The sequence below is a fragment of the Mustela putorius genome, unplaced genomic scaffold (assembly GCF_011764305.1).
Source record: "Mustela putorius furo isolate JIRA1106 unplaced genomic scaffold, ASM1176430v1.1 tig00003974_pilon_pilon_pilon, whole genome shotgun sequence".
In the NCBI taxonomy this organism is placed as follows: Eukaryota; Metazoa; Chordata; class Mammalia; order Carnivora; family Mustelidae; genus Mustela; species Mustela putorius.
In genome coordinates, this window is record NW_025422117.1 from 3624093 (window position 1) to 3645170 (window position 21078).

Below are 21078 nucleotides of genomic sequence, written 5' to 3' on the forward strand. Positions count from 1 at the left end.
CTGTCACTAACTGTAAAGTCCCATGCATTTGTGGTCCTTTCAAAAGTACCACAGAATAAATCCTTGCTGTATAGGAAGCATATAAATGAACACTGGTTCTTAATTTGTTTCTTCAGGCATTTGGACCAACATTTAGAAATGTCCTTTCCAAAGATACTTCTCTTCTTTTTGGTGATTTTCAATTTCACCCATATAAACAAAAAGATTCTGAAAATATTTAAAAAGATGGCATGGAGTTTCTCATACACAATATGCTGAGGCTGTTCTGTTATTCTTGTTGAAGTGCTGTTGCCTGGCTCTGACCTTGGCTCCGCAGCAGCATGTTAGCTGCATGCTAACCTGAAACGACTGTGACCCTGGCCAAACAACTCCAGTACTGCTGCCAAACCGAAAAAAACAACAATACCTATCACATAAAGAGTTTTAAGTTTAAATAAGTTAATACATAGAAAATACCCAGAATAGAGCTGGGCTCTTTCATTGAGTATCACTAAATAAATATTACCTATTGTTTTTATGATGTCAGTTATCTATGAAGAATTATTATTGTCACTATCGAAATTCTAAAATATCCATTTTCATATTTTATATTTGCATTTTGTAAACAACAAAGGTGACCTTTTTATAACTAACAGACTTTTTTTTTTAAAGATTTTATTTATTTATTTGAACAGACGAAGATCACAAGTAGGCAGAGAGGCAGGCAGAAGAGAGGAGGAAGCAGGCTCCCCACTGAGCAGAGAGCTTGATGTGGGGCTCGATCCCAGGACCCTGAGATCATGACCTGAGCTGAAGGCAGAGGCTTTAACCCACTGAGCCACCCAGTCACCCCCAGACGTTATTCTTTTGAGCAGTTTTACTTCCACAGCAATATTGGGCAGAAAATATAAGAATTGTGCACAAGCTCTGCCCCTCCTCGACAAACTCCCCCATTATGAACATCCCCCACGAGATGGGCACACTTGAGATGACTGATGAACCTACATGGACTGACACAGTATTATCACCCCAAATCCATAGTTTCCACCAGCGTTCACTCTTGGTATTATACATTCTGTTGTTGAGACAAATGTATAATGACACGTTTCCATCCTTTTGGTATCATGCACAGTATTTTCACTGATCTAAAACCCCTCTGTGCCCCATCAGATTTTCCCTCCCTCTGTCTAAACCCTGACCTTTCTACTGTCTCTATAATTTTGCTTATTGTACATCCCACATAGTTGGAGTCATGGAGTACGCAGCCTTTTCAGATTAGCTTCTTTCACTCGGTAATATGAACGTAATGTGTCTCCATGTCTTTTCACTGCTTAATAGCTCTTTTCTTTTTAGCATTGAATAATATTCCATTTCCCAGATGAACCACAGTTTATGCATTTGCCTACTGAAGGATATCTTGGCTGCTTCCCAGTTTTGGCTGTTATTAATAAAGCTTTTAAGAACATACAATTACAGGTTTTTGTGTGGCTGCAGATCTTCAATTCTTTTGAGTAACTATACTACCATATAGTAAGAATACATTTATTTGTGTAAGTAAACTTCACCTTTGAAATAGAACATTTTTACTCTTCTCACTATCCTTGCCATTGTTCACTGATTTTTGAGCATGCTTTGTGGAGCTTACATTTAGGAACATTGTGCAGTGACAAGTCATCTTCAAAGACACTGACAGCTCCTGAAATATAATAACCCCTACAAAGTGTAGGATAGTACCCTGGATGATCTCCATCTTGAGGAAATGAAATAGGAAAAATATTCAGTAGGAAAACTCAGTTAATTTTGATCACCTACAATGTAACTTTCCCATTTCTTTCCATAACTCTTGTTATTTCTCCTCCCGTTTTATTCTTGTATGGCTTTATATGACTATACTCCCCATGATGACTTCAAAATACTTTTCATACTCACATACTCCTACATTAATTCTACAAAGATTTTCTGAACATCTTTACTCATGCACTATATGTAATTCCAAGGATATAAAGATGGACATGGGTACCATTTTTAGAAACTTTTGGTCTAAGAAGAAATAAAACATAAAAGAGTAAACCAATGTAACAATATAAATACATATGAAGCATTACATTAGCAGATAAAGTAGTGACCAAGTTCACCTGAAGCAGTGGATAAATCATCACAAGAAAAAAAATATTTGACTTTCATTTATGTCATCAACATATCATGCCTCTATTACTGCATTAACATCTCTCTCCAGATACATTTTTAACACTGTAATTACAGAGCTCTTGCTAGAGTGCAAACTGATCAATGAACTGATTTTTGGCATAGCATATTATGGGTAAGTGATTCATGAGTTAGTTTATGCCAATCCCCAGGCTACATTGTACATTGCAGCATTCTGGGACTCCACGCAGTTTTCTAACGAAGCTCAGCTTTTCCCTGTTATCACATTTCGGCTCCTGCTTCCTCATCCTGTAGAATTATTAATTATTCTCCTGGCTATTTATAACCCTATTAATAACTGTTTCTTCAACATTAGATTATATTCCAATTCCTTTGAGAAAACTTTCAGTAATCCCTAAAACGGCGAAAGACATTTTTTCTTTATGCTCTTGTAAGATCTGTTTTACCACAAATAAAATTCTTCATACTGCAAGTAATTTCATGATTACTCATCTGTATTCCCCAGGGGCAGAAATTTGCATAGTGACTAGCACAGAATAAGTCCCAAGTAAGTATTCGTTGAATGAATAAGTGAGTGGACAGACGGATTGAGAGCTAAGGGGTTAACATTTAGTTTTATGGGTTGGGAGTATAAAGAAGAAACAATTAGTGATACAAATTTAATTTGGAGTTCAAAATTTGAATTAAATTAGTGTCATGTTATTCCACTATGAGTTCCATCATGTAACAAGATTCCATCAAATGTAGTTTCATCATAAAGGTAAAACTAACAATAATTTCTCTGAGAAATGTTATGATACAAAATCTATATTATTTTGCAAAATTATATCAAGAACTAGAAATAATTATATATTTATTACTTAATAAATAAAAATAAATATTACTTAATAAATAAACATTTACTATTTATATTTTTAAAAATTAGCGTAAGATATTAGCATTATAAGGAAATTAGAGGAAGCTGACCATAATAAACCAAAAAAAAATACCCCAAGCAATACTGTATTAATGCATTTCTTCCAAAACTGAGACATTACACATTAATCTAGAAAATTACACTCTTAAGTTCGGTGTTTTACACTCTAATTCAACAATTAGCACTCAAATAATTACTTTTGACTTATTAATTTTCCATCAAAATACCACACTAAACTAATGCAAAAACTCCTCAGTCAGGTCTCTACTGTGTGAAGAAAGTTATTCATATAATTCACAAATACTGATACTCATCAAAGAAAACTATGCTTACCAAATGTATTCTATATTTAACAGCTATGATCCTTTGAGTGTGAACATATTTATATTCATTTTGGTATCCAGTTAATATTCTTGACTAAAATTAATGTCAATATTTTCAATTCATTTAAAAAAACCTGGGTTTTAATGTTAATTAAGATGTGTCTCAGAGACACCTAGATTATACTCATATCCATTCATGCAATTCAGAACACATTCATTAAATGTCGCATGTTTGGAGGCATTGTTGTAAGGACTGTGAGGCAGTTGTTCTCAAGCTTTATTGGGAATAATTATTATTTATTATGCCTGCTAAATATAAATTTCGGGCTTTACCCATGGAACTGCTGATTCAATATTTTGGGGTAGAATTCTACAGTCTGCATTTTAAACCAGCATGGGGATAATTCTGATAGAAATTGTATACTCCATGATCAAAGATAGTGCTGTGATATGTGGAATGATACCTATAAAAAACACCTTTTTATAAGTTTTGCCTGCTTTGCCCTCAAGATCTTACAACCTATTAGAGTTAATGTGACTCATATACAAAACTATATTCTTGGGGAGGGGGCATAGGAGCTAATAAAAGTTTTGGTGCAACAGGGCTTCTGGGTGGCTCAGTCAGTTGATTGTGCCTCATTTCAGCTCAGGTCATGATTTCAGGGTTGGGAGGGTCTGGCCACGTGGGGCTCAGTGCTCAGCATGATGTCTGCTTATTCCCTCCACCTCTGCTCCTCTCTCCACTTGTTCTTTCTCTAAAATAAATCATTAAATTTTTAAAAAGAAATATGTATCTGCTAAATATCCAGGGTGTTGAAGAAGTCCTTGACTGTATCTTAGAGAGTTAATTCAAATACTCCAAATCTAGGAAGACCTGAAATTAATAATAGTAAAAGAAAGAGAATTGGAATTTGTTTTTAAGAACCAACATTTGGTACCTTGGAATTGTCAGTCCCATTTGCTAATGTTTATGCATGTATATCTTAATTGCCCCGCCTCAATTTTCCAAGCCCTATACAGTTGGCTCCAATGGAAGATCCAAACCCAATAGTCCCAGAAGTCATCCTCAGAGACAGTTTTACAAGGTGGTTTCACCAGCGCTTAGATTTTCAAATCAACTCAGGCTGATCAAGCACAACGCCACATTTAAACAAAGGCTCATGATTCCAGGGCTGATTTCCCCCAGGGTTTTCTCACCCAGAAGACATCTACTTCCTCTTATTCTCTTTTCAACATGTCCAAGCATGAATGGATTATTTCTTCCCATTTTCTACATGATTGTTTTCCTCTGGGACTTGAGAGGAAATGTAAAACAGGTGTTAGCCCGCACAGTACACAGTGATGGTCTTATCCCCTTGAACACAACAGGGAAGTCTAACTGGTTCTCAGATAATAATTCTATTATCCTGATTCTAACTCTATACAATTAATACCAGCTGTATCAGACATGGTCCAGTCCAAAAAAACAAACAAAAAAACCCCCCAGGGATTATTCTAGCTATTTTAGAGTTAATACAACACAAGAAATTGAAGTATAGATATTTAAAGATTAGTAGAACAAAGCAAGATGTTGAAGACCATAGATATTAGTAATTATAAAGAGTAGCTCTCACTCGTAGGGTTGAAGGAAAGAAAGAGATAGGATATCCAGAATTGAGAGACTTGAAAGACGAGTTTACTTCTCAGGATGGACAAGGGAAGTCTAACGCTTCCTTAATCACATTCAAACCTCTACTGGGGCACCACAATGCTGGGATCAGATTCTCAGTAGCAGCAAAGGCGGCTGGCACAGGTAGCTTCAAAGGCTAAAACACAGCTGCCTCCATAAGTACTAAAAGTGTCTGGAGGCCCGAGAATGACACTCTGGTGTGGACTAAATGCTGACAAGAACTGGAAATAGCAAGGAAGTTTTCTTCCCCTTCCCCCTTCTTAAGAGCCCCTTTTAGTATCTCCCATTGGCAGAAAAGTAACAGGACACTGGCTGGCAAGATAATTTGGGAAACATAATTTATAGACCTCATGTAACTTGGGAATTTAGTTGAGAGTTTAGAAAATGTAGTTGGCATAATCACAGAACAATTTTTAGAAGGGTGGTCTGGAGCAGAGATACAACAGGTAAAAGACCAGCACAATAGCCAAAACAGTCTTTTTATATTTGTGAAGTCTGGGTCTTAGGAAAGACAGAACAATTGTGCACCACCACTCATTTCACTGGGAAATGGGAGACAATAAAAGTGTTTAATCTGGTGGAAAGCAACAGGGACAGGGTATCCTAAGAAAAAATGAAATTGGCTGTCTGAAACGACAAATAATTAAAAGCTATTGTTTGTTCATAAGCTTCCAATACTGAAAAAGCTTCTTCTTCTTAGAAGACCAATTCTCTGCCTAATATGACTTCATGGTGGCTTGGGGTACCGTATCTCAGCAAAGCACCAGACTGTCAGTTTAAAAATATTACTTTAACAGCAGGGCAGACATGGGAAAAATAGAAGCAAAGAGACCATTATGCATTATAAAAAGAGTTCAGGCAAGAGATGGGGAGGACCCAAGTTAAGAAAGTAGCAATAGGATTAGGAAAAAGACTATATTTAAGAGAAATTGAGCAGGTAAAGACAACAGGACTTTCTAACTGTGGGGCGTGAAGGAAGCAGAGGAATCTTGGCCAACTCCTGCATCTCGGACTTGATAGGATATAAGTGGTAGTGTGTCCACCAAATGTGGAAGATTAAAACACAGATTTGGGTGAAAATTTGACATGTTTAGTTTGGGGCTCACTGACTGCGCAATCTAGGTCTAACTGTTGCATGAATATCACTGGAATTTATGACATTGTTTGGACACTGGGCCTTCAATATATGGATTTTCCCTTGCAATTCTTTGCGGTTGAGTAAAATCACTATTTCTTAGAGAAATAAAAACAAAAAAAAAAAAGAAGGCATTTTATATTGTCCTACATTATAGAGACTGCTGATTATTTTGCTAGCCTCTTATCTTCTTATCCTTCCTCAAAAACAGTCTTTCAGGAAGATCAAGCACATCATGAACACATTCTGATATTTGACACATTTGTGCTTTTGTAAACACTCTGTCTGGAATGAATTTCATCCCCTCTGACCATTTTGATCCTCAATGGACATTAGGACAGATGTAACTTTTAGGATGTTATTCCTGGCTAAATAAATAAATGTGAAATTTATTTTTCTCTCTATTACATGCCCTCTTTGTCTGATATTTTTCCATTTTTTCTTATATTTTTACAATTCAGCTTATTTCCCTACATATCTGTCTCCCTTCTAGACTTTGAGCACCTTAAGTGTATAAAGGTAATATACATATATTTTAAAATCATACACACTAGAAAGAGCAAGGCAATTTCTTATGACTCGTACTGGTAAAATATTAGGTAAATCATGAGATACCTCAAATTGACCTAGTAATAAAATAGGAAAAGGAAGAAAGGCAATTTGCAAAAAAGCAATAACCAATAATAATAATAATAATAATAATAATAAAAGTGATGTTCCACTTCAGCAGTCAGTAAAATGCACATAGACACAGCCAAGAAAGATCCCCTCAGCTTAGGTAAACTGAACAGGCTTCCTCCTGACTCAAAATCTCCAACCTCCTTTTTCTTAGAGCATTTATTTAAAAAAAAAAATTGCTATTATAAATAGACTACTGGTGATACATAAATTTGAAAAATGCAGTTGTTTTTCACATACGTGAAAAACCTATGTATGTCTGTATGCACACGCATGTATTATGTCAAGGTCCACAATTGAAGATAAACGAGATCATTACCACTTCCTTTAAAACTCGAAATGATCTGGGAGATTCAGGGAAGATACCTTTGCAGCACTGCTGCAGCATTGTCTTTGGAAACTCCTAGATCCACACAAAACAATTAGAGAGCAAAGTCAAAATCATACACAATTTGACAACCCAACTCATGAAATTACCCTCATGAAGTTCAACGTGCAAATGCATGAGGATATACTAGCAATAGTCACGAAACCTATTGCTGTCAGCATGTCTGCAGAAGAAAGCAGTGGGAAGCAACACAACATGTTACAGACCAGAAAACAAAAGAATGCAAAATAGCCAACTGTTATGCACTGGGAATCAGTTTGAAAGACAGCAGAGAATTGGGAGCCGGTTTCCCCACTCTAATAGTGAAAGATAATATAAGGCTGCCGAGCTGGAGGCTCTGACTCCAATATCATCTGGCAACTCTTTCCTACTATTTGGGGGTCCACAAAGAAGAGAAACTGCTGGAAGTGGAATCAGGAATTACTGAGACAAGATCAATAAAGAGTTAGGAAAGAGAGGATATGAGTATATGTAGGGGAAGGGACAGAGCCAGAGTTTCCCAGAAAAGAAGTCACCATATTTTTTTTAACACTGCGTGAAAACAATAGGATTGGGAACTCGGTTAATTTAGTAAATCTACCTGAAACATGCCTCCTTTAAAAAATTTAGAAAATTTAAATTCCTATAAAGATAAGCATCAGAAAAGGATTAAGGTCAAATCCTATAGAGTTATTATAACAAAAATAGTATTCTGCTATTATCTCTACAGTGAAAGCACACCAGAAGGACATGCTCAGAAATCAGACCAAAAATTTAACACATCATTTTCAAAACAAGCTAAAAGACATTAAGGAAAGAATATAAAACACCAAATAAGAACATAAACCAGGGGGCACCTGGGTGGCTCATTGGGTTAAGCCTCTGCCTTCGGGTCAGGTCGTGATAGGGTGCTGGGATCGAGCCCCACATCGGGCTCTCTGCTCAGCGGGGAGCCTGCTTCCCTTCCTCTCCTTCCCTGCCTGCTTCTCTGCCTACTTGTGATCTCTGTCTGTCAAAATTCAGAAATGAGGTTAGAGATTTTGAAAAAAAGAAAAAAAGAAAGAAAAATATCATTTAAAATAGAATCTAGGAATGTAAGAGCGAAGAACACCACTAGTAATACCTTAATGGAAATAGGAAGTGAAAAAGGCAGATATTTAAAATGAAAGATACATTTAAAAACAGACCAAAAGTATTGAAGAATGAACCTACTGATAAGCAAATACAATTCAACGAAAGTCTAATAGGTCTTCTTAAAGAAAAGAAAATCAGAACAATGGAACAGAACAATTACTTAAAACTATAACTTAAAATTATCTGCTCAAATATTTGATATTACTTATTTAAAAGATATGTTATGTCACCGAGAATGTCAACTCAGAACTACCAACACAAAGCTATATTCTAGCAAAATTACTGTGCCTTAATGAAAACAAGGCATTGGGCACTGAGAGGGTAAAAATATAATATGTGGTTTATCAAGGGTAGAAAATTAGATTGTCAAGATATTTGCCAGCAATGCTTTTTTTTCAGAATAGCAATCAGTGCATATTGAAGAAACGCAAGGAAAGAAAATGTAATCCAACATTGTTCTATCTAGAAAAATTGACTTTCATGTAAAAGGGTCAGAAACTCTTATCACCAAGTAAGAATTTGTGAAATAGTCTTTAGAAGTCCTGCTTAAGAAATGTATTAGAGAGACTTTGACAGAAGAACTCGTAGTGAGCATTACAAATGTAATTACTGGAAGAATAAATTAAGTGTGCAGATATAGTAGGTGACCTAATGATATCTCTGTCTATCTATCCATCGCTCTATCTAATCTATTTATCTATTTTATATTCTTGCTAAGGAATAATCTATATACCTCTATATACAATCTATATAACAATCTATATACCAATATAACAATCTATATACCTCTATATACAATCTATATAACAATGTATATACCAATATAACAATCTATATACCTCTGCTTTGGGTTGTTTGAAATATATATATATATTTCATATATATATTATGTATAATATATATATATTATATATAATAACCATAAAATGGGATTAGAATATGAATAAAATGGGCAAAATTATAACTCAGTTTAGTAATCATAATTAGTAGGGGCAGTTTTAGTATTTTTATGATAATGTGATACATCTAATGCAGAGTAAAACAAATGAGTATGAGGGTTTTTGTTTTTGTTTTTGTTTTTCCTATTATCACCTGTGTCTTTAAGATTCTTGTCTTGTTTACTGGAGCCCACAGTCTTTCATGGTTCGTTTCCTTCTCCGATTTCCCTACCTTCATTTTTCCCTTCCTTCTCTTAATGTCCTCCATGCTATTCCTTATGTTCCACAAATAAGTGAAACCATATGATAATTCTCTGTTTGACTTATTTCATTCAGTATAATCTCCTCCAGTCCCATCTCATCCATGTTGATGAGAAAGTTAGGTATTCATTCTTTCTGATGGCTGAGTAATATTCCATTGTATGTATGGGCCATGTCTCATTATCCACTCATTCATGAAGAGCATTTCAGCTCTTTCCACAGGAAGCAAACTGAGGGTTTTAGAAGGGAGCAGGATGGGAGGCTGGGTGAGTCTAGTGATGGGTATTAAGGAGGGCATGGATTGCATGGAGCACGGGGTATTCTACGCAAACAATGTATCATGGAGCACAGCATCAAAAACTAATGAGGTACTGTATGGTGACTAACATAACTTAATAAAAAAAAGTATCATTAAAAAAAAAAAGAATCATGTCTTGTGCCTAGATTGTGGACTTAAAAATACTGATTCTTATGAAAACAAACCAAGGGTCATGTAAAAATGGCTGATTCCATGTTGTGACAGATAATGAATAAACTACATTTGGACTATTTTCTTACGCCATACAGTGAAACTGGCAAAGACTTTAAGGATCACGTCAAAAGAACTCAAGAGCCAAATCAGAGAAGGGCCAGTTGGCAAAATGTGGGGCAATCTGGACTTCAATAAGAATCACAAATGTTTTTAAATCTGATTTTGCAATGTTCTTAAAAATAGTTGGTCACCTTCTGAGAAAGACAGGGAGGGTACAAATTAAATAAAAAGAAATACTCAAGAACCTATCCTGCCTTTCCTGAAGATCATAATTAAAATAGATAATTAGATCACTGAAGTTGACCTTTGTCCTGAGAGTACCTGCGAACAAAGATAAAGAACACTAAAGAATAGGGAAAACAATAGACAAGAAATTTCAGATGAGTAAGTATATAAGGAATTTTATATACCTATGAATAAAAGTACAATTCAATGAATTATCATGGTGATAGACATTAATATAGGATAACATACTGTTCTACTTCCATTCTTTGGACCAATATACAAAGTAGTAAAAATAGGGGAAAAAAGTGTTTGTAAAAATGGGGATCAATAAATAATAACGAACTCTGATTTATTGCCAGTAAGAATATAAATTTGACACAATCACCCTGTAAAGCAGTGTGACATTTCCTAGTAACGCTTAACATATGCATGCTTTGCTTTGAGACATTGTCACGATACTTCCAGGTATATACTGCAGAGGCTCTTGTACATGTGTATGGAGAGAGGTGTTCAAGATGGTTTTATAGGAATAAAATTCACAATATCCAAACACTGAAATCAACTCCAATATCCACAAACTATAGAATAAACAAATGGGTGTATGTATCCATAACTTAGAATACTATACCTTGGCAAACTAAATGGATACATTGAAACCCATCAATATGGATAAACTTCAAAACTGTAACATTTAAGAGAAAGAAGCTCACCACATAACAACAAAAACTACATGATTCCATTTGTATAAAGTGCAAAACCCAGCAATATATTGTTTCTGAATGCATACCTTGATGCTTACAACTCTAAAAAGAGGAAAAGGCAATGATTTTTACATAATTTATGATCATGGTAAACTCTCAGAGTGGAATGTGTTCAGAAAGAGGAACACAAAGATATGGAAATATTCTAACTATTAGACTGATAGAACAAATTCATTTTATTATTTTCCTTAAACTGTGCATGTATGAGTATATGTGTAAAATTACAGATTTTCTTCTACATCTATATATCTACAGTTATCTCTATATTATGGTTATGACTTCATTGGGTTGTATGGAATATTCTTTTCTTTCTTGCTGTTCATGGAAACATTTAAGAAAATCTTTGGACATATTTTACTCAACAACTCTTTTTTTTAGGTGGGCGGGGATGGATTGGTGACTCTTGTAATGCTCTATATGGATTAGGTAATTTAATTTTCACAGGGATGTTTCTTGCAGAGTACTAGCATTATCCCCATCTTAAGGAAGTTTAGGCATAGAACAATTTCCTGTGTAAGCTAAGTCGCAAATTACTTGTGTAATACACACTTTGTTTACACTTTATTTTTTTAATCAGTTCACTGTTTTACTAGTAAAAGTAACTGTACACTCAAGACGCCTGGGAAGCTCAGTGGGTTAAGTGTCTGCCTTTGGCTCAGGTCATGATCTCAGGATCCTGGGATCAAGCCCCGCATCAGGCTGCACGCTCAGTGGGGAGTTTGCTGGTCTCCCTCTCCCTCTGGCCTCCCCCCCCCACTTGTGTGCTCTCTCTGAAATAAATAAAATCTTTATAATAAATGACCACACAGAAAAACCTGTCATCATTCCTCTTTGCCCAGCAAATTAAATACAAAGTATTTACTCTTGAATTCAGAATCCACTGTAACATTTTCAATCCACATTTTTCCACTTCCAACAATTTTTTCAAGCCATTTGAATAATGTCATTCCTCCTGAGCATGCTCCTTATTTCCCTTCTCCTCACAAACCCCCAATCCTTGTTCACCACACATGCTCTTCAGAAGATACCATCTTCCTCCCTGTTGTCAAGAGCCGGAACTAAATCATGCACCCAACCTCCCAAATGCCATTTTCTCATAAACATCGCCATCAATTTCTTTTTTCAGATAGCTCTTTTCCTGTCTCCTCTATGCAGTATTTTCTGATTGCCCCATTTAGATAGTCTCTCTCCTTTCTCTTAGTTCACATAAAACGTTGATTTATCTCCGTTGGAATTTAACATGATTCAGGGGATTGTACAAGATATTTCTTCAGTGCTCGTCACAAACTGGTAGAGTTAAAATTGCAACATTTCTGCTGATAAACCAGAGGCACTGTTCCAAAATGGAAGGCTTCAGACCCTGAGAAAAGACAGAGGTGGTTCTCCTTTGGTGTAGGAAGTAAACCCATGGCTAAAAGTAATAAGACAGGCTGATAACCAAAAACCACATAGAATAAGCCATTTTACGTCTAATTGTGATAGTCCCTAATGCCTCCATGTATGATGCTGCCTTGGTATGCTAATATAGAAATGTAGATGGTATATTGTAAGAGTTCATGCTACTTTAATAGAGACTTAGAGATACTAATAAATAAGGTATGTAATAAACAAGGCATGCATTGTTGTTCCTTAGAGAAGGAATGGTCCTTAGACAAGCAGGAACAGCATCAAGTAGAAGCATGTAAGTACTGAACACCCTTCAGAATCCCTGTATCATATAAAATTTCTGGGCTCAGGTCACATGCTCTGTTCTTTATATTCATTAGGTAAGCCATGGTAAAATGTATCCAGGATTATTTTCTTAAATGCTCATTCTGTACTTTCTCTATTGGTCACACAGTCCTATTCCGCATTGTGCTAGTTCAAAGAGACCACAACTTCTTTGTTTAATGTCCTCTGGCACGGCAGAGATTTGGTTACAAGATTTGCAGGATAGGGTTGATCTGGGATGCGCGCTAGGAGGCTTCACAAGCTGTAATTAATAAGTCTTCCCATTTGCCCTCAGCGGTTTAACATCAGTTCTGTGTCTAAGCTAAAGCAATGGAAATCATTCCATGGGTATTCAAGGATGAGCCTCTTACTTCAATTCTATTATTTAGATCCATGAAGGCAATATATAACTTTTCAAGAGAATGAACGATGAATTTAAATGATTCATTAGGTATCCAGATTCCATTACCAAATCTTGTTAACAAAATAGCAAGCAGCCAGGATGAGGCCCAATTTATTTAGAAGCCAAAATGAAAGTGTATAATCAGAATAATATTCGTAGTGATCACCGTTTAATTAAAATATATTTATCTTAGATACCTATTTCATTTCTTTTTAGTATAATTTTCATCAGCAGTGTAGAAACTGTAGTAGGTGACAATTTCAAAGTGTTTATAATTTTGAACATTGGACAGAATCAGGAAGGGTTTCTTTGTAAATTTTTTTTATGAAGTTATCATGATCCTTCAGTATTAAGCACTGCTAAAATATACATTAGAGTGTACAGTCATTTTTCAAGATTATTTTCACTGTGTCACAAACATTTGAATCTAAGTAACCTTATAAAGAAGATTAATTTTTAGCATCACGGAATAAAGTAAACACATAAGCTCTTTAGTTATTTTCAGTAAACTTTCTTAGGTGGAGGATAATTTATTAAAGGGCTATTTATCTCACTTTGCAAAATAAACCAAGTACATTTTATTTTAACTGAATTTGGTGACACATTAATGTTAGAAAGAATATACATACTTTTAATATGCTTATTTGGAACTATTATTCTTTTGGAAGTACTTATTTTAAAGATCATTTATTTATTTGGGAGAAAAATAGAAGGGGAGGGGGCAGAAGGAATCTCAAGCAGAATCTCAAGCAGAATATTAAGTTGACTTTGTGCTGAGCATGGAGTCCCATGCGGGGCTCGATTCCCATGAACCTGAGATCATGACCTGTGCAGAAATCATGAGTTGGACACTTAACTGACTGAGCCATCCATGTGCCCCCTTTGGAACTATTATTAATGTAGACAAATACATGCTTGCATTATCTGTTTGACACATTTTATATTGGAAAGAAAAATCATCAGCAGATAATATAAAATAATTTCTACAAAATGAATAATTACATAGTGTTAGTAATTCTGGAAAGAAAAATAAAGATTGCATTTTCTAAGAAAAATGCCACTTGTAATTTTTTTTTTTTTTAATTCTCCCTGACCTCTATGCCCGAGATTTTGAAATAAAGGTGATTTACGGTGAAAATAAGTTTGAGGAAGCCAACAATTTTCACTCACTCTATAATCCTGCATTACTAAATAAATCAGCAACCTTTAGTCTTCAGTGGTTAACAACATATTATTTTCATTTTACCATGCACATGGAATACAGTATTCTCTTCCAAGGTCACTGTTAGTACCATGCTGTAGATGCATTTGTTAGAAGTTGCTCTAAGGTTAATTACTAAGTGACAAGTCCAAAGCCAATACAAACTATTTACTTTTGGCAACAGAAGGTGAACCGAAATTTCTTTCCAGATCTAGTAACTTTATATTTCAGTGTATTACTCTTCTGCTTCCAAATTAATCTCCATTATGTTGAATACTTCTAGTATTCATAAGCTTACCTCCTGAGATAATACAGAGGGGAAAGCTTCATAAACTGGAGGGTACTGTCAATGGCTGGTAACACACCCCTACTCTTCTTAGGGCGTGGTTGGCAATTTGTGGAACATGGAATCATTGAGAACAGAGATGACAAAAGGTTTGAGAACTGAGTCCTGGATTCTTCAAATTCTTAGCATTTGGATTGACAATGAAAACCCACAAAAGAGAAGAGGAAGAGACACTCATGAAATAAGAAACTAACAGCTGGCCGTCCTGAAGGAGCCACACAATGAACCTTCTGCGGAGGCATTCTGATAGCACCACAGGACAAAAGACATCTGAATACACATTTAGCGATCTTTGTTGTCACAGCTACTCAGTTAAAATTATCTTTAAGACTGCTAAACACACACACACACACACACAAACACACAATACTGCTAAACACACGATATAATGTTATAGGAGCAATGGTGACTACGACAATAGAAGTTATCTCAGGCCATCGGAAGACTGAAAATCACCCTACTATTCCTGAATGTATTGTATCTGAATCAACTTGTGGTCAAATTCATTTTGTCTGAGTTACCAGAGTAAACCACTGTATCAACATGAATTTGGTCACAGGTTGCATAGTCTTTGTTTTTGAAAATGGAAACTCAAATTATATTATCACATGAGAATTGCAAGCAGTGCTATTATTCTAAAACTATACATGAAATGGTTTTTTGACAGCTGTGTTTTAGTGGCATTCTGGGTTGTTTTTCATTTGAAACTATCAGAATTTGGGGATATTAGAAGAATAGTCAAGTAGTTGAAAAAGTATTGATGATAGTGTCAGTAGGTTTGCTCTGCCTGACTAAAAGAACAGAACTTCTTTTTCTCCACTGGCGTCAAGAACCTGCGATCAATTAGCAACCTTGAAAGGAGGGTGAGTGTCAGAGGTGAGGCAAAATGAAGATTCAAAGCCATCTATATCCTGTAATTCCAGGTTACTAGTGAAATAATCACACATCTACACAAATGAGCCAAATTCAATGCAAATAAAAAAAAAAAAGTTTCTAGAAGATTGGGATTTTTAAATCATCTTACTGAAATAAGGAAGTGTTTTCAGTTTCCCAAGAGTAAACACTGCATAGTATACGTGGCTGCTTTTTATAAGAAACACATCAGCTATCATTTGAAAACTGACAGCCATCAGTTTTAAGAGCTAAACATTTGTTAAATTATTTGATACCCTCGGTGATGAAAACTAAGTCATACCTAAAAAGTATATAAATATTTTGATGATAAAACTTTGCACTTTTTTCTGAAATCAACACAAACAAAGGCAGACAGAATATCAGGTCAAGTGGTAATTAGTAAAATATTCATCAACTTTGAAAATTCTCATAAATGGAGGAAAATAAAATTTGCAGAACACAATATTAGTATCATTCCATATATATATATATTCATATATACATACATACATGTATGTGTAACTATTTTTAATAAGACATTTTTGAGGTGACAAATGAAATGTATTCTACTTACAATTTTTTTAATAAGGAATCATATCAATGTACAGAAGAAATAATAGTGCATTTCAAGTCCCTTATACAAATGACACCAGGTTAACTTGCTAGAGCACATGAGTTTTAAGTCATTAAGACCACCCAAAACTATGTCTTAGCTTGCTTTAGCAATATATCAAATGAGTCAAACACAAGGAAAATATGATAGTGTTTTATAAAAATAGAAATGTGACCTCTGCTTTGCTACTTTCTCTGTCCCTGTTTATTTCAGCCTACTATCCACAGTGGTTTCCTAACCACTTATTAAAAATTGAAAGGCAACAGCTATAAACTCTGAGAAACATGAGAAGCAGCCCACTTACAGCAGACGTGGATTTTTTTTAATGTTTGCCTGGAGTTGCTGAAAACCATCTATCTCTTAAATCTCTCCAATTCTGATGGATAGTTGCTCGTACCACACCTGTCCCCATCAGTAATAACTGAAAACAGGATTTTGAAGTAAAAATGCATTCGTGCCACCTTGACAAGTATGGTTTTGTGTGAAAGATTATTAGTAGTTAAATATCCTCTACTGTCTCTACTTCTCTTACGAAACAAACAAAACAACAGTTATCTATTAATACATAAGGAGTTCTTGAGCTTATAAATAACTCCAAGAATGAAAAAATCCCTATAAAAATGCTAATTCTATACTTACACACACACATAATTTATAGATGAAATTTCAACCTAGACTTTTTATAATAATGTTTATCTTTAAAACCCTAATATTCAAATGACAATGAAACTACAAGACACAAAAATACTCAAAAAAAAAAAAAGAAAAAAAAGAAAGATTAACTAATATTAACCTAATAGGTAAGTATCAATATATACAATGGAGGACATATTAACTCTTAATAAGAATTTTTTTTTCTAGAAAACACTTTTATTTGCTTTTTCTATTTCTTCCCTTTTCATTGTTTTGGTCTAAACAACAAAATATAGAAAAGAGAAGAATCAATCTGATAAACTATATTAATACCAATAACAAAAGCACATATCCTTACCTGCTCCTACACAAGTAGAAGATATTTAATTTTCACTAGGAAAGCAATTTCCTAATATATCAAGAAATTTTTGTGGTCCTTCGTTCCATTGCTGTGCTCCACTAAACTCCATCTATTTACTTTCCGTGTCTAACAGGAAAACATATTTCTTTATATTAATTGCCCTTTGGATTTTGCACCTCTGAGGCTTCCATTCCTTTAACCAATATATTTGCCTTATAAAACAGGATCCTAGGAAGAATGGAGTATTGATGTTTGAAGCATGTGTAGTGTTCTAAATTTACTACAAGAAGTGAAAAGTAAATGAATTCTTCTCCCACCAAAGTCATGAAAGGACATGTCTAATAGTTCCAAAGCAGCCCTTTGTGATTTACAGGGAGACTATCTGACCAGCCTCCAGATAGGGCTGCACAGGTCCACCAAATTACTTTATAAAGTGATCACCTTTGGTATGACCTCAGATAAATGAAGAGCTGAAAGGTAGCTCCCTTGGACCCATGAACTTGCACACTGCTTTCTCAGGTAACCGCTTCGGTTATCTTGCCCATCTGATCATCTGCATGTATATAACAAGGAAGAGCCAACATTCTTCATTTTTTAAAATGAAGAAAAGAAAGCCAAACTCATCTGGTGACTTCTTGTTGTTGTCATTTGGAAGTTCCACTTTCGTGGGGGTGACCAGTCCAGCAATACTGGAAATGGGTTTCAAACCCAGACAATTGGAACGAGGTGAATGATTGGTGAGAGTTTTTGGAGAAGAACAAATTCATAAGGTTATATCCAAGTACTTTTTCATTATAAATAGCCCTACATTTAACCAGTTTCTTTGTAATTCAACTATGATGAAAACCTAGTAAGATGATTTCTTATAGAATGATGAAATATAATGAAGTTGCAGAGTTTGATTATTTAGAAGAGTTTACCCATCCTGATTCCACATTATTTACCAATAGACACTTAATAGTCCCCCAGGTCGTTATTTCAAGCCTTGAGAATTATCCGACTTTAAGAACTTCAATTCTCAGAACTGGTCATTCACAAATCCTTCACAGAAAAAAAAAAAAAAAAAAAACAAACAAACAAACAAACAAAACCCGCTATTTCCATTAAAAGCCATTAGTTAAAAATAAATGACACTCCCATGAATACAGGTCCTGAATAACTAAAAATGGGTTCACTGTCATTTCCAAATTCCTTTTGCATGCTTCTGAATTCACTGTCTTTATTCATTTGCATTCATACTAATAATTATCCTCAAAATTAGACTTCAAAATTCATTCTTTAGAAGTGGTGATGGAACCACACACTTACAGTCTGTGATTTTTAGGGTCCTCTTGACTTCTCCACTTCCTGATCCCCCACAACCGTCTTCATCATCACAGTCCCCGCTGACCTGTTCAACCATGCCACCGCCACTGCCGGTCTGATGCTGCCACTTGTCGGGTTTGGGTGACCTACCCTGTAACAGCTAAACATGGATACCAAAAACACGTATTAACAGCAAACTCAAATCACCGAAGAAAGCTACTCAGAAATATATGTGGGAATTAGAATCATTTTCTGATGTGGATCTACTATTTTGATGAGAACACCTGGCCAAATCAAGTCTGTAATAAAAATTAAAACTACCAAAATAATTGTAAATAATGGGCAAGTTCTTACAGCTATGAAGATCTACAATCTGCGTATGAAATCAGTGATCAAGCTTGGGCTGAGGTTTTGGAAAGCAAATAAACCAGTCTTCTTGCTCCTGGAGAGTTTGCCTGGAGACTCCTTTTGCTCTGAATTAACATTTTAAGCACGGTAAATCAAACGTCAGTACAACACAACTCCCTTCGCAGTATATTGGCTGATACTGTTGTGCTGTGTTGTAAACCAAGAATCCAAAATTTCTCAAAACAGAGTAAAATTCTTCAGGAAAAGTTTCCATTAAAAGAATGCAGAATTTTGGGCATTTACATTTATAGCTTTAAACTTTTTTGGATCAAATGCATTGTCCACTGCCTATGGCACAGAATTGAACCTAAGAGCAAAAGACATAGATCCTACTTCCATTTCTACAAATCACTTATGAAATTTAACCAACTTCTTGGTTCTTGGCTCTCAAGCATTTCATTTACTTATATGAGCAAAATAGATGGAATAGTCATTTTCCCCTACAGCACAAGAGCGCTGGTAATATTTTTGAATAATATTGGAAATGCCTGAACCCCTTTTCAAGAAGGTGATGTTATGAATAATAGAATACTTTACTTTAAGCTAAATCTGAGTAAAATTATTCAATAGATGACATATACCCCTATAAGGCAGTTTTGGAGAACACATGACCGAGCACGAGCACTAGAAGGTTCTGCTATATTATGAATGAAATGTACCCCTGCCAAATATGTAATGGACATTTAAATTTTCAGGGTGCTTTATGAAATATCAGGATTGTTACTTCTAAGAGATTTTCTAGACAGTAATATTATTTAGCAGATAATAATGAAACACACAGCCCAAGGTTAATATTTCAAATTGAAAAACATAGGTTGAAATATCCTCAGGACATCTAAGATGAACATGTTTAGCATTTAAAGAACAGTTATATCAAAGCAACCGGACTTTGACAATTTATAAGCTTTCAAAATAAAAACTAACATTATGTCAAAAATAGTGAAATATTAAATTCTTTTTTTAATTTAAAAAATTTAAAGATTTTATTTTATTATTTTTTTTAATTTGAGAGAGAGAACACATGTGGGGAGAGGGGCAGAAGGAGAGAGAGAAGCAGACTGTTCACTCAGCAGGGAGCCTGGTGTGGGGCTCGATCCCAGGATCTGGATATCCTAACCTGAGCAAAAGACAGATGCTGAACCAACTGAGCCACCCAGTGCCCCCAAAATATTACAATTCTTCAAGATTAATTTTCTAACAAAAATGAAATGGTGAAACAATTGGACAATAATTTTAAAATTCTGGTCAGAACTTATTTCTATTTACTGTCATTTCCTAAATGTGTTACTAGGTATCGCATTTAAAAAGAGGTCTCCCCTGATTTTCTAGCATATTCCTCCAAACAAGAGTTTAATGTTCCATAAGACACCACCTCACTGAAAAGACCATACCCCTGGGAAACAAGCTATCAGATTTTACCTTTTTTTTTACTTTTCATTTTCTCTGGCTTTTTATAGTACCTCTCACTGTTTTTCAAGCCCATGAACATGTGATGTAATCATCATTTCTTATATCAACTCATCAAAAGTATTCAAAATTCCATCTGACCCATACTTCCGGGTTCCCAATAATCCTGTCTTCCTCTAATAGGGTTAGTGTCTGTGTCCTCTTCATGAGAGTTCTGCCTTACAATATTCATTTCCTTACTTCTCAATCATCACACTTCCACAAATGTTCATTATCATTCTCACAATTATTATAAAATTTATCTTGCAAAAATCCCCAATACATTTCTAAACAACAAAAACCAGCTTCTCACAGCAAGATCCTTACTCAAATCCCACTTTTTTGGACTAAACTATTCTTATTCCGTCTTACCTTGATCATCTTTGTCCTCACACTTCCAAGAAAATAAAGATAAATGTTTCCATGAAGAGTGGAAACCTCTGTTCTTTCTTTGTAGTCTCTTTCTGGGAACCCGTCCTAACAGACTGTACTCTCACCTGGACACAAATCACACCCAAGTCTTATCTCCAGCTTCTGCTATAATACTTCATCTCTAAGCAGTGATTGGATCTAAAAATGTACTCTACTGCTTTGTATCTTAAAATAAACTTTCATCTCCACTCTCCATGTATCATTACAGCTTCTCAACCCTTTGTTGCAGGGGACATCGGTCT

General features: G+C 35.1%; 1 protein-coding gene across 2 annotated transcripts in view; it reads right to left on the minus strand.

Moving 5' to 3' along the window:
- The window catches only part of GPC5 (glypican 5), a 1424459-nt gene that overhangs the window by 692650 nt on the left and 710731 nt on the right, over nucleotides 1-21078 (minus strand). For both annotated transcript variants that reach the window (XM_004746153.3, XM_004746154.3), the window contains exon 7: nucleotides 18554-18710. In XM_004746153.3, the coding sequence (XP_004746210.1) occupies nucleotides 18554-18710 (157 nt within the window). The remainder of the gene's footprint in view (nucleotides 1-18553; nucleotides 18711-21078) is intronic.